We start from the raw sequence: 14,445 nt of genomic DNA on the forward strand, positions 1-14,445 counted from the left end.
ATAACAAATTGTCTCATAAAGTTGCTGTGTTTGGTATACCAGGGTTAACCACCACACATCCTAATAAATAAAAAGTGCGTAATTGAGCTGGTGCAGTATATGGGTGGCACGTGCTCAAGACCTGCAGCTTGTTGTTGACGTCGTTTGAGAGGTGATCAAAATTCTCGTTGGTTGTAAAATATGACATTAGTACAGGCTAGTGGGGTAGCTCAATGTCGTCGTTGTTTTGCCCGCCACCCCTTCGTAGCAATCAATGAACAATGAACAGTTTAGCTTACAGTGGGGGCGCGTTTGAACCTGTAGAGTGTAGAAAGTTTGAACCGGTACTTGATTGGTACTCATTGATTCTAATTAAGCAGTTACAGGATAGGCCATAGTAAAAATCTACAGGCTCTACAGCAATACCAACGCCTTCTGTCATAATACCCCGCGCAGACGTTAAAACGACAATCCCAAAACATCAGGAGTAATGGTTATTCAAAAGGCACGGGCACAAAACATCTTACCGTATTTCAATAATATCTGTTATACCACCCTCTCTATTTATTGTATTGCTGTTAATGTCGTAATATACATACTACCCTACAAGTTTAAAGGAATTCTACCGGTTGCGTCATTCAAAGAAGCAAAAAGATAAAATCTACCAGAGGAATTGGGAGCATGAGATTACTTTTAGTCATTACCAAGTCATCCCAGCCCCTAGGGGTCAGTATCTTCCATAAAATCCGAATAACTGTCAATTAAACATAATCCACAGATTAATAAAGAATCGGTTTTACGGGGAAAACGTACCGACAAATGCCAACGATCCATAGTGCGATCCACGGGCGTTAAACTAGTTCTCTCACAAATGAAAATATGGCATGTTATTTTCTTCAAGAACTGCCCACTTTAAATTACTTGTATTGTTGTAATAGGTCCTTTGATGTCACAGTGATATCTATGAGCAGTGTTCTTGGCTACGCTCTCCAAATGATTGACAAAGATTTACGTCATAAAAAGACAGCAAAGACGTATTGAAATAACAGCCCCATCTTCCGTCATTAAATGGATTCGAAGAATGCATGGATAGCAGGAAACCAATGAGCTAACGTATATGGATGAAATACTGACTGATGTTCTCCAATGCCAGACAATGAGTGCTGTGTAAATCATACCAAATCTCAAATTCAAAACAGTAACATGTACTACAGTTAAAACACGATAAAGTATATATATGTTAGCAAGTTTGAAGAGATTCAAGCCTGACATTAATATCAAGTTAAAATGAATGCTTTTCTGAAGCTAACAACTGGTGCTAAAAATTATTTGGCGTGCTGCGACCTAAGGCCATCTCATGCTTTTGACTGAAAATGAACCAGCGCGGCAAATGGGACATGAACGAAATGCGGTCTTCATTACTTTTAAGTTAATTAAGATCGTTAAACGAAACCCATCAAGAGCGATTCTGACACGCACCATGCTAAGAATAACACAAAGACAATCAATGAACCAAGACAATGAAGCCAAATCTTGAGGACAGCAGCTGCTTTATTCGTGGAAAGATCACTCGGTGTCAAAATCGTTTTACGGCATTTCAAATATTACATTCACCCAATTAGCAGTTTTGCCCTCTGCCATTAATCCTGTGTGCACAAATAACGTCTTGATCGGAGGTAGTCTAAATCAAAGAAAGAAAAAACTGGAAAAAAAAACGAAAACTTATGTCTCAGTACCCCAAGTTTCAGCGTTGTAGAACTGTCTGAAAACATCCTTCAAAGGGTTTAGCTCTTCCTTTTTAGTTAAGTTCAATGCTCAGCTCAGTCTTTGGACAGTGAATGGAAACCATTTTGCTTTAAAGTTGGGCATATTGCAGGCAGAAAACCATGGGGTGGGGGGATAAAGCAATACTATGACAAAAAACTACCTGAAATTGTAAAAATCCTATTTGTTCATCCATTTAAAAAAAAAAAAAAAAAAAATAGTGCACCTTTTAATTATACAGAAATGTTATTCAACATTAATGTCTGTCTAAACAATGTACAATTGCAGCTTATTGAGATGCAGAGATTTCTAAAAAGAATAATAATGGGACCACAACAGTTACTTTAACAAAATAAAGAGGGGGGGGGGGGGAAACTACAGTACGACACTAAAAAAACATCTGCTGTCATTGGTCCTAATCCACCTAGAGACGTGCATATGAAGGTCTGGCATTCCACAGAGGTGTTCAGGACATTTTCTCAAAGGCAAAAACCAGGTATATACCTAGAAGAGAGAAAGAGGGATACAGACAAGAGGAATAAATGAAAGGGGAACATTCAGTGGACGTGTAGAGAATTTCTTGGCGTGATGGTATTTTCAATTTTCTTAACAGTGATGGTCAATGGTCAACTTGCATGCACAGCTCGCCGCAATGCACATAGATATGAGCCACACATTGTATTAGATATTACTCATGCATTGTTCAAAAAACAGACTGAAAAATGTAATCTTGGGCAGAAGGCCTAACATCCATCATATCTTCACATCAGCAGGTATTCATGAAAGGCTTTTATACTTACTAGTCGCTTCCCATTCAGACTTGCTTAACGTACCCTGTTCAAAGAAGGAGGGGGGGGGGGGGGATATCTTTTAGTCACCAAAAGCCATTTTCACACTTTAAAATATTTCAAAGAAATTGGTGAAGTGTAGAGTAATTCACAGAACAAAAGCAGCTGCACATTGTCTGGGGGGGAAGAAGTCCTACTTATCAGCATTCTGACTGAATGGCGCTGCCAGCCTGCCCTGGAAAGCAGCAATGACACTCACCAAAGGGCCTTTCACATCAGCACCATCTATCCGCCTCTTAACGTGCTCGTACTCCTCTGCACTGTCCGACGCGGGCTGGTTTCGTCCGTCTGCTGGGTATTGCTGGACACACACAAAATAAAAATAAAAATAAAAAATATATATTGTGAATTCCCCAAACAATGCAGTGTCACACAGCAGCCATTAACAGGCACAATAAACCTACACCACAAATAATGTTGCAACAACATGAAGCTGATCTTCAGTGACTGTGCTAATGCTGGTTTGACAAAATACAAACCCCAAAACCTGGCCCAATAAGGAACATATGCAGCTGCTCAGAGCCCATTTAATACCAGGGAGGGAATGGATGGGAGGATGTCTCGAAGGCTGTCCACTAGCACATCTTTTCATTGCATCTCATGGGTCTACGATATGTGCGGTGTTGGCTTCATTCATTGGAATTTGGCATAAATGAGTTAGTTGCATTTCCATGCAAACACCACCAGGGGTCAGCACAAACCAAGAAGAACCCTCAGAGGAGAAGAACAGCAGGTCAAGGGATAGAAATCGCGGCTCACTGTGGGGCCCCCCCAAAAAGATGGCTAGGGATGAGCAGACAAGGGGAGGTACACAAAGATCCCGGAAATTATCCAGCGCATAAAGATGAAGATCCTGAATTTCGGTCCAACTAAATCAGAGCGTTTTCAAGCCTTCACAAAAAAAAAAAAAAAAAAATAGGGACATTGTTTTAAATGTCATTGGTTTTTAGAATTTCTTATTTTAGCACCTAACATTGTGTGACCTGGGAATTACAAGGTTCTATCTGCGTTCAGAGTGGTTTTGAGATATTGAGCTTCAAAGATACCAAATTGAATGGGCTCCCAGTAGATAAAAGGCTGAATTTAAAAGGTTTTATCACAATTTTAGTATTTCAGTGTAAAATTTCACATGTATTCAGTGCCCTATAAACACCATATTCATGACACCAACTCACTTTTGTCTTGATTGGGTTTTAGTTGCTCAGGAATACAGAATTATTTACCTCCAGGGCTTGCATCTTTTTCATCAGAAACTTGTGTTGCTCATTCTGTATCTTTTCCTCAAAGAACTCGTGGAAAGTCTTTTTGAAGACCAAGCGCATGTTGTACTTCTTTGCCATCCTACAAAAGAGACCGAGAGCTCAAAGTTTATACTTATGACAGGGCGCAAGATGCAAAACGTGTGGACATTGCTCCAACAAAGACAAAAATTGTGAGGAAGGAAACTGGTCTGGGATCTAGAGATGCCAGTGAAGAGACTGCCATGTTTACATATTCTTAAGTATGAATTGGTACAAATGGAACAGACATATTTGACCCAATACTACAATACAAATTTTCCTGCTCATTTGTGTGTATCATCTGCTGGAATGTGAAAGAATTTAAATCTCAGAAACAACCAGGAATTACTCTCTTTATCTGTACATATCCTCAATAAATGCATCCGATGTATGCAAGTACTGAAAGGAGAGCAGGGCAATATTCAACTATATTTATAATGAGCTGCAATTTTAGTTATATTAAAAGAAAACAAAAAAGCAGTCTGATAACTTACTCCTCAAACAGTGGAAAGTAGACCAGGAATTCTGGTACATTGACAACGCCCTCAAGATTAAAGTCGTACTGACAGCCAAAGAGGGGGTAGTCTCCCTTCTTCTGAAACGTCACACTGTACACCTCATTCCCAAAGGAATTGGCCTCGGACGCTTCCAGACGTTTCCTGAAACGAAAATGAAAATACTCAGTCGGCTCTGACCATACAGTTCAATATGGAATCAAAACAGTGGGGGGAAAAAATGTATCATTGGCACTGTTATTGAAAGTGTTAATCTCAGGTCAAGTCATGTCAAGAAAAAAAAAAAAGTCTTATGAGAGGAGGAGACTTGCATGCTTATTTTTTAATTGGTTTTAAGTTACTGTTTGTTGCCTACTCTCCCTTCATTTTCACACATAAGTAGATATTACAGTAAGCTCCTGCATAAGCAATAAAACAGGACCAGAACAGAAATCAATGGAAGGTTGGATAAACCAGTAAAAATGCACAGCAGCTGATGCAATTAAAAAATTTAAATATGCAAATGTTAATTAAGGCAGCAAACTGAAAGCATACACATATGCACACATGATTTAAGCCTGAGGAGAAAGGTAAAAGTCCAAAACGAGTCCCCCCTCCTCATGTTAACGTCAGTCAAAAATTCCCCCCTGAAAAAGCAGTTTCACACGTCTGTACATCGTATTGCCGAAACTAGTGCTGCTCTAACTTCCGTTTCAGCTTGTCTTTAAGCAGAATGAAAGCGTTTGAAACAGAGCAGTAGCAACAGAAGCAAATGCAGCAGTGCAGCAGACGTGCAGTGCAGCAGACGTGCAGTGCAGCAGACGTGCAGTGCAGCAGACGGGCAGTGCAGCAGACGGGCAGCAGACACGCGGACGGTGTGACGGCGGGTTTGCTCACACAAGCTCGAAGGCGTCCGGGGTAGTGCCGATGAAGTAGCCGCCTGGCCTCAGCCTCTCGCAGGCGTTCCGCAGCATCATGTCCGCCTGCTCCCGCGTCTCAAATGAGTAGTGGTACACAAACTGGCAGCTGCAGACGTCAAAGGTCTTCTCTGGGTCCTTCAGCTTCTCAGACAGCAGCTCCTGAAAAGGACACCATCACGCCAAGTAAGACGAGACCCAGCCTAACTCCACTCCCCTCTCTGAAGAGTTACTCTCTTATAGACTAGGGTACGGTAAAGCTGACAACTCGCAAGTTCCGGTGAGGTAATAACTGGCCCAATTGAGGCAATGTCACATTTACAAAGCAAGGGAGTCAAATGTTAAAACCTTATTCATCAATGAGATCAACTCCATAGCGTCTCAATATTGTTTAATTACTTTCATGCCTATACAGCCCTTTGAATTGACTTGGAACTGAATGTTGTTTTATGCGATTTAAAGGCTCAGTACCTTTGTGCAGTCGGCAACGACAAACTCTGCGGAGAAGATCTGCTCGTGCGGGCGGCACTTCCTCTTCATGTCGCCATAGCGCTGCTGGCACTGCTCCACGGACACAGCAGCAATGTCTGAGAGAGAGTGAGCGGGGGAGGGAGAGTGAGAGTGAGCGGGGGAGGGAGAGTGAGAGTGAGAGGGGGAGGGGGAGGGGGAGGGGAGGGAGAGAGGGTGAGAGAGAGAGAGAGAGAGAGAAAGGAGAAACCGCCTCGCGGCATTGAGTGTTTACCTGCACACACCAGCCTGTCGATGCGTCCTTTCCTCCACTTGAGCAGGTCTCCCCCTTTGCCACAGCCCAGGTCCAGCACAGACAGCTCCCCAGTCCTCCGTCTCACCTTATCCAGAATCTCACCTGTGAAGGAGCCAGCAGCCTTCACACACATCACCTGGAACAGCCTTCACAGCAGCTCATACAGAACAGGAAAATGTGCCAACCACTGCATCTATACCAACACCAAAGTCCAACACTCCGAAGCAGGAGACTTCCTTCGCATTCTCTCAACTACCACAGGAAATATAAGGTGATGAGAGGGGAGGAGTTGAACAAGCATTAGGCATCTCACCGATGAGCACACTCTTCAGCCAGTTGTTGAAGTTGCGCATGTAGAAGATTCTGCTCTGGCTCCGAGCTGCGAGGCCGCACTCCTGCAGGGTGTTATAATGCGACGCCACTTTCTGACTGTGGCCCTCTTCCGTGTCCTGCCAAGCATAGGAAAACAAATGAGCAATAACTCAATTTGATTACAGAATAAAATATCACAACTACAGCAAGTATTTGCAATTATTTTGGCTCTGCACAAGGTGACAATGCCAGATGTATAAACTTCCAACCAAACCACTGGCCTAATTAGATCATTGTGAGCAGATGAGGGTAAAGCTGTCTAAAAACCAGCATATAAAAAGTAATACAAATATTTTCCTAATGCCTCTGTTCAAAGTATCAACTGTTAGTTAAATAAACACATAATATGTGTTTTTGTGAAAGGCACTATTGGCACGCCTTGTGAAAGCAATAGGAACACTTGATTGACTGTGTTCCTTCACAGCATATTAGTATAACAGAGAAACAAGAAACATACCAACTTCTTAACTGGAGAGGCGTCTTCGTCATCTCTCTCACGTTTCCTCTTCAAAGGAGATATTTGTGGTGTGCCCGAGTTGCCATATCTCTGTGAGCTGCACGACGGTAGCCCGTTTCCCTCCTCTCCCGCCCTGTGCTCTGGAGATGGCTGGTTTCTATTCTCAGGCAAATCAATGCTGGAAACGCTCGCATTCGGTTCCTCCGCCATAATGGTAGTTTGAAACAATATCACTCTTTCTTTGTTTTGGAGCTTTTACACTTACGTGACTCGGGCGATATAGGCAAAATGACGCCTGGTCAGGGGTTCTCCTCTTCTTCTTCAAAAAAACAAGAAGAAACGGCGCAATTACCTATCGTTGCTGGAAATGCAGATGTTCTCAAACTAAAAATAAATGTAAATCAGGAAATCATTTTGATGTGCATTATAGCTAACTATTATCTCCGCTCAATTGCTTGAAGCACCGTTAGCATCCAACGTTATATCGTTTTATGGTTCGCTACCCGTAATTTGGCGGGTGGCATATCGACCATCGGAGGAGCCGTCATGACAGTTAAGGTTTACCATTCCTTAGAAAATGATATAACGTTAGCTAATATAGTAAGATGCTCATTGTTTTGCGTAGGCTGCGTGAGCTAACTAGCTAGGCTAATGTTACATTAGCTATATTCTCATAGACCCTACGTCTCACCATTGTTCTTGAATTTGGGTTGGTTACGCGATGTTTTAATGTTAGATTTTAGTTTCTGAAAAATCTAGCTAATGTTAGTTAACTGAAAGTAAAGTGAAGTAGCTATGCAAAAGGTTAGTTCTTAAATTACGTCAGAGATCTGAAAGGGAACAGAGCTATGCAATTGAAACCAAACATCACACTAGACAATTTCATAAGTACCCAACGTAATTTACATATTCAAAACAATGCAACATCACTACATAAACACATGCGTGTAAGAATGTTATATATCAAAACTAACTAGCTAATGTTACAGCATGGGACAAATAATTGGATAACGATGCATTAGCTAATTGTGAACCTCTTAGAGCAATATAATCGACGGGAATAAACAGCCAAATAAAATATAATTACTAGTAGTTTTAATTTACCGTCATAAATAACGATAAATGTGCATTCAATACACTAACATATGAGGACATAATAAATCATTAGTTTTACACTCACTTGAGTTTTCCGCCATTATGCATGCAGCACCGAAAACATTGAGCAAAGAATTCTGGGAATAGCGTTTTATGCTTCCTGTCTTGCGTCTTTTGTCATGGTCTCTACAGACTCTGGGAAATGTAGTTCAAATATTTCCAATGCCCTATGTATCAAAAGGGATTCGTTGAACAATGAATACTACGATTCCCGTGTTACATTGCGCGGTATCGCTTATCGAAATGCGTGCGAAATATGTCCTTACTTTATATCAATGGCACAGGACCATATACAGTCTATGTACAGGACTGGCTCATCGTTTTCGGAATTTTGTGCCAACTTCTGCTCTTAATTATTTCTTTAGCTCAGCCATAAATTGATTGATGTCAGATATCTTTCCTATCGAAATATTGTCATACTTTCAACGAGCTATCATTTTGCTAACGATTTTTTACCACTTAGTTGATTCTACTAAAGACTTTTATTGAACTGACTTTATTTACACGTTACATTGCAGGTACGAGATTAACATCATTGAATCATACTTTCGGGTGAGTTCTACTGCGTTGATGTTTTGGTTTGAGTATAATAATTTCGCAAAAATCTTTAATTTGAAAGATAACCAGTCACTGTGGTACAGACCCTGCACTGACCGCAGGCACGTGTATTGATGCACTTATTTGAACAGTGGGAGACTTCAGGCCAGAATGGAGTTCAGTTCATAGATGCTGGAAATTTCACAAAAATCTACGAATGACTGATGCCTCAAAGCACTGGTTCCTAAACCCCCAAGCTGTGTGTGGTGGTTTTCGTTCCAGCCACAATTGCGATCCCAGAATTTGAACAAGCTGTTATTTTTTCCTAAGTAAAGGTTTTTCATGTTCAGATGGAAGTAACATTTTGTCAGAAATAAATATGCTCCTAACTGGGTTGTTAAATAAAGCTCTTTAATCATTTTCCTTAGCCATGTGTCCACTCTAAGGCCTTTTGATTCACCTCAGACTTTAATTTGATCAATTAAAATAGTGTTACCTCTTTTTATGTAATTGAGCATAATGTGAACATGAGACTTGTATTCTTCATGGCATCGCTATTTCTGACATAATGTGGCTTAAGCAGGTAAATAATTCCTCCAAACATGAACAGCAACTAATGTGAAAAATTAAGAGTTTGTAAAAAATTCTGGGATTGCAATTGTAGTTGGAAGGAAAACCAGAATACACCGTGGTCCCCCAGGATCAGCACTGCACAACCCTGTCCTGTAGGTTTTTACTGCAACCGTAACAAAAGCACACCTCATTCAGCAGCTAGATATCTCACTGAGCTGCTCACTAGTAGAATCAGGTGTCCCAAATTAGTGTTGAAATGGAAACCTACAGGAGGGTAGATCTCCAGGAACAGGGTTGGGCACATTGGCTTCTAATCATATCATATCAGTTCCATGTTGTCTTCAAAGAATGTCACCCCTAGCTGCAAACTGTACAAAGGTGATGATAGTTTCACTGGTATCCTGTTCACGTAGGGACCCGGGCAGGGTGAAAGGAGTCGGGTGGAGGGAAATGCATCCGCTCCTGTGCCAGAGGATCACCATACCAGCCTCCACCTTGCGCTTGGCACTGCTGGGCCCACCAGCTTTCCAGCTACGCGTGGGGCCCCTGGGGTGCCGATGCGTACGGGCGGTGACCCGGCACCATCGGTGGGTGAGCACGTCACAGGCAACCAGGGCTGAGACACCGCCCAAGCCCAGCGCTGGGGAAGAAACCCAGTTCCCACCAGAGACCATCCTCCAAAGGTTCAAGAGGACCTTTAAGCAGTATGGAAAAGTCATGATACCAGTGCACATCCTGACGTCCTCCATGTGGTTCGGCATGTTTTACTATGCTGCCATGAAGTGAGTGGATCCTCATTCAGGGTCTGTCTTTTGCATTGCTGATACAGTGTAATCTGGAGGTGAATGTTCTGTGCCACAGAATGGCTATGATAGATCTTGCAGAGATTTATGCTGCACCTCTTATACGTATTATTCCTCACAAATACTATCCGCTGTATCCTGTTGAGAGTCACGTGTACTGCAATGTATTGGGGATGAGATATACAGTCCCTTCAAAAAGTATTGGAAAAGCAAGGGATAGCTTGTATAACAACTTGGAATGTCCTGAAAAAGAAAGAAACCACTCGCGTACTGAGCAACGGACATCGAACAGGTCAACCAAGGAAAACGACAGCAGTTGATGACAGAAACACTGTGAGGGCTGTGAAGAAAAACCTCAAAACATCAGTCGGTGACATCACAAACCATCTCCACAAGGCAGGGGTGACTTGGAGAGCAGCAATATAGAGGCTATACCACAAGATACCATTAATCAGTTGTAAAAATCGGAAGGGGAGATAACAATTTGCAAAGACGTACAGAGATGGGCCACAAAAGTTCTAGAACAAAGTTTTATGGACTGATGAGACTAAGATTAACCTCTACCAAAGTGATGGAAAGGCTAAAGAACATACAAGCTCATCTGTGAAGTATGGTGGAAGAAGTGTCATGGCTTGGGCTTGCATAGCTGCTTCTGGAGTGGGTTCTTTATTGATGATGTAACTCATGATGGTAGCAGCAGGATGAATGAATTCAAATGTTAGAGAAATGCATCCAAACTGATTGGGAGGAACTTCATCATCCATCCATCCATCCATCCATTATCTGAACCCGCTTATCCTGATCAGGGTCGCAGGGGGGCTGGAGCCTATCCCAGCATACATTGGGCGAAAGGCAGGAATATACCCTGGACAGGTCACCAGTCTATCGCAGGGCACACACACCATTCACTCACACACTCATACCTACGGGCAATTTAGACTCTCCAATCAGCCTAACGTGCATGTCTTTGGACTGTGGGAGGAAACCGGAGTACCCAGAGGAAACCCACGCAGGCACGGGGAGAACATGCAAACTCCGCACAGAGAGGCCCCGGCCGACGGGGATTCGAACCCAGGACCTCCTTGCTGTGAGGCGGCAGTGCTACCCACTGCACCATCCGTGCCGCCGGAACTTCATCATGCAGCAAGAAAATGGCCCAAAACACACTGCCAACACACCAAAGGACTTAACCAAACTGAGCATGAATTTCACCTCCTGAAGAGGAGATTGAAGGGCAAAAACCCCCAAAACAAACAACTGAAAGAGGCTGCAGTAAAAGCCTGGAAAAGCATTACAAAAGAAGAATGCAAGAGTTTGGTGATGTCAGTGGGTCACTGGCTTGATATGGGATATGCAAGGGATATGCTACCAAATATTAAGTGTTGTTTATTTTCATTAACTTAAATACTCTCTGTTCCAATACTTTTACTCACCTAAACATTGGGTGGTCTGATACCAAAGGCGCTATGTTCCAAGTAGTTTAACACATCTAGGTGTAAATACCTGGAAATAAAATCTGAAATTCTGAACCTCTGTTTCGTGTTCATCTTTTTATCAACCCCAGATGTATTCAGTGTATTGCAAAAACAAAGGAATTGGCCTTGCTGTTCCAATACGTTTGGAGGGGACTGTATGTCTGGAAAGTTATTGTTTAACTTTCAGTTCTTCTCCATGCAGGCATACTGTAAGTAGCTAATTGGCTTTATTGCTCTTTGATCCTTATAAAACTGGTGGCTGAAGGTAACTTGGCACAGTATGGACAAGTAATTAATTAAGCAACCTGTCTGTATCTTCGATGTCTAGACTGGCTCTCCAAGCCTATTATTTCAAGATTTGGGCATTTGTTCAATTCATCATTTTTTCCTTTTATATGCAATCGCTGATGCTGATGATTGTGTTTTTGTTTCATACCTTTGATTTTAAGTTCATATCCGTAGATAAACTGAAGGAAATTGTGTATAAATGAAGCCCTACCTTATTTTATTATACATTTTACAGTTTACAGAACAGTTCAGTGTGAATTGTGCCTTGTAAGTATGTGTGCATCATGGCCTCCCCAGTAATATAAGCCTTTATTTTTTATTTTTTCGCATATTTGCAAAGGTGATGTAGTATTTGTCCTTATCTATAGAGGTGTGAACCTGATTGCATTCCTGGAAATGACTGGGTTTCCTGGAAAGATTGATCTTCAAGAACATTCTCAGGGTGGCTATGCACTCACTGCCTATGCCATGTTCAAGGTAAGTATGCCGACCGCGCTTAGACACTGTTGAATATACAACGAGCAATATGGTGTTGTTATCTTCATGAGACCGATCATAAAGTAAATGATTAGATTGCCACGCTGTTGTAAAGTCTCATTGATGTATTGACTTCCACATCACCTTGAAGAAACTGTTTATAGAAGACTTGCCATTCACAACAAGTATGCTCTTGATTTCCTGTGAATACAGAAAATATATGAATATTTATGCTGCACCAGTACTAAAAGGCAGTACTAAAAGGTACTAAACACCAATACTCCAAGTACAGAATTTGTTTCACAGTAATAAAAAAGGAACATTGAGGTTAGCAACCTATGAAATGCACAAACAATAAGCAAGTTGAAAATAATAAAACAAATTAAGGATTACTATATATCCATGGGAATATGGATATATGCATTTTGCCTGGCATAAATCATTGTTTTTGTTTTTTTTGCGTGTGCTCTGTTTCTGGAGATTGCAACACCAGCCAGGTATGCTGTGACCTTGGGTGGAACATCTCTCTCGATCAAGTACCTCCGGAAGAAGGGCTACATGTCCACCCCTCCCCCGGGTCAAAATGGAGGCACCAAGTGAGCTGATTTATGAAAAAATAGGGGGAAACTAAGGACAAGTTCTCTGAAAAGCTACAGGAAACCAAAGGCGGGGTATCTTTCAGGAAGAAGGCAGAGTAGTGTTGATTTTACAGAACAAATTATTCCTGATACACTCATGCACCGCATGGTAGGCCTGTCACTTAGTGTACTTTTAAAAAGGTGGCATTTGCAGTGGTAAAAACAGCAAATGTCAAACAGGTGGAATATAAATAGATTGTTGTAGATTACATCTTCAAGATCACTTTAAGATAAAGCTTTGCCTCAGAAGTCTGAACGAGTTCCATCATTGGTCTTTTAAACATACACCTGGGTGTTGAGAAAAGCTAGCTGTCCACAAACTCACTGTACAGTTAATATTTAGTATTGAACTGACATTTGCTTTGATTCCTGGTTTCATGGTGTCATTACGCCTGCTGTGCTGTAGTTATCAATATACAAAAAAAATTAATGAATGAATAAATTAGGCAAACAGAATTACAGTGAAGAGGTTCTGCTCACATTGCAATGCACTGAAAAGCTTAAATGCTTCAACAGTGATAAGAATAGCTCTTTAAATTAATTTGTCAAACATGTAATTAACTACTGTACTTACAAACTGAAAATGCTTCATTGTAATCTTGATTACTGTCATGCATAGTTTGACAAACAACTCATGTTGTGTACTATTGTGATGAAGAATAAAGTCAAGCATATTGCCTGTGTGGTGGTGATGTGATGTACTATAACATACAGTGAGCTCCATATGTTTTGGCACTTTTTTTAGATTTGGCTCTGTACTCCACAATTTTAGGTTGGTGCAGTGGGTAGCACTGCCGCCTCACAGCAAGGAGGTCCTGGGTTCAAATCCCGGTCAGCCAGGGCCTGTCTGTGTGGAGTTTGCGTGTTCTCCCCGTGTTCGCGTGAGTTTCCTTGGGGTACTCCGGTTTCCTCCCACAGTCCCAAGACATGCAGGTCAGGCAGATTGGAGTCTAAATTTCCCGTGGGTATGAGTATTTCAGTGAATGGTGTGTGTGCCCTGCAATGGACTGGCGTCCAGGGTGTATTCTTGCCTTTCACCCAATGTATGCTGGGATAGGGTCCAGCCCCCCTGCGACCCTGTTCAGGACAAGCGAGTTAAGTATAATGTATAATGGATGGATGGATAATTACTGCAATGATTGCTTGAAGTCTGTAACCCATAGACACCACCAGGTGCTGAGTATCTTCTGTGGTGATGCTCTGCCAGGCCTGGATTGCAGCTGTCTTCAGCTCCTGCTTGTTTTAGGGGTTGGTGCCTTAGGTTTTCTCTTCACCATATGAAACATACTCTGTGACCACTTTATTAGGTAGACCTGTACACCAGCTTGTTAATGTATTAATTTAATCAGCCAATCAGTTGTAGCAGCAAATAAATTTTTTTAAACATTGGGTTAGTTGTAACACCATTAATTTGACCAATAAGGGATGAGTTGTGGTAATGTTATCAGACCCATATTCTCCTTTAAGCCCACAGCAGGTTTGATGACTCGGTTTGAAATATTTGGAGTTAAGCCAAAGGTATAAAAGAGGCACAAAAGGAATAGATCTTCGTCCATTTTTTTAAATGGTATAACTTCCATGGCAATAATACGCAGTGTCTTTAGTCAAATGTGATTCTTCAAATT

The 14,445-nt window shown here is 41.7% G+C and overlaps 2 protein-coding genes across 4 annotated transcripts; one reads left to right on the forward strand and one right to left on the reverse strand.

Moving 5' to 3' along the window:
* Nucleotides 1–1,510: 1,510 nt before the first annotated feature.
* Nucleotides 1,511–8,109, reverse strand: rnmt (RNA (guanine-7-) methyltransferase). Of its 3 annotated transcripts, none has more exons than XM_061255470.1 (11): nucleotides 8,055–8,109; nucleotides 6,875–7,190; nucleotides 6,359–6,494; nucleotides 6,025–6,147; nucleotides 5,754–5,869; nucleotides 5,263–5,444; nucleotides 4,366–4,530; nucleotides 3,815–3,932; nucleotides 2,791–2,892; nucleotides 2,544–2,577; nucleotides 1,511–2,247 (listed from the first exon to the last, which is right to left on the reverse strand). In XM_061255470.1, exons 2-11 carry the CDS (start codon nucleotides 7,082–7,084, stop codon nucleotides 2,210–2,212), a joined length of 1,224 nt encoding a protein of 407 aa, XP_061111454.1. In that variant the 5' UTR covers nucleotides 7,085–7,190; nucleotides 8,055–8,109; the 3' UTR covers nucleotides 1,511–2,209. The 3 variants fall into 3 exon arrangements, with proteins under 3 accessions (XP_061111454.1, XP_061111453.1, XP_061111452.1); XM_061255469.1 differs by having other exon boundaries at nucleotides 6,875–7,193; nucleotides 8,055–8,107; XM_061255468.1 differs by having other exon boundaries at nucleotides 6,875–7,258; nucleotides 8,055–8,078.
* Nucleotides 8,110–8,284: 175 nt separating this feature from the next.
* Nucleotides 8,285–13,497, forward strand: LOC133137290 (uncharacterized protein C18orf19 homolog A-like). The gene is made up of 4 exons (XM_061255472.1): nucleotides 8,285–8,581; nucleotides 9,553–9,921; nucleotides 12,074–12,182; nucleotides 12,663–13,497. The coding sequence occupies exons 2-4, from the start codon at nucleotides 9,590–9,592 to the stop codon at nucleotides 12,780–12,782; spliced, it is 561 nt and encodes a 186-aa protein (XP_061111456.1). The 5' UTR covers nucleotides 8,285–8,581; nucleotides 9,553–9,589; the 3' UTR covers nucleotides 12,783–13,497.
* The last annotated feature ends 948 nt before the right edge of the window (nucleotides 13,498–14,445 follow it).

This window comes from Conger conger, chromosome 9, assembly GCF_963514075.1.
Source record: "Conger conger chromosome 9, fConCon1.1, whole genome shotgun sequence".
In the NCBI taxonomy this organism is placed as follows: domain Eukaryota; kingdom Metazoa; phylum Chordata; class Actinopteri; order Anguilliformes; family Congridae; genus Conger; species Conger conger.

Coding starts and splice junctions, on each gene's coding strand:
- rnmt (XM_061255470.1), bottom strand. CDS start 7,084: ATGGCGGAGGAACCGAATGCGAGCGTTTCCAGCATTGATTTGCCTGAG. Junction 5,445..5,753: donor TCGTTGCCGACTGCACAAAG/GTACTGAGCCTT, acceptor TGTCCTTTTCAG/GAGCTGCTGTCTGAGAAGCT. Junction 4,531..5,262: donor CCGGACGCCTTCGAGCTTGT/GTGAGCAAACCC, acceptor TTTTCGTTTCAG/GAAACGTCTGGAAGCGTCCG.
- LOC133137290 (XM_061255472.1), top strand. CDS start 9,590: ATGCATCCGCTCCTGTGCCAGAGGATCACCATACCAGCCTCCACCTTG. Junction 9,922..12,073: donor TTTTACTATGCTGCCATGAA/GTGAGTGGATCC, acceptor CCTTATCTATAG/AGGTGTGAACCTGATTGCAT. Junction 12,183..12,662: donor CTGCCTATGCCATGTTCAAG/GTAAGTATGCCG, acceptor CTGTTTCTGGAG/ATTGCAACACCAGCCAGGTA.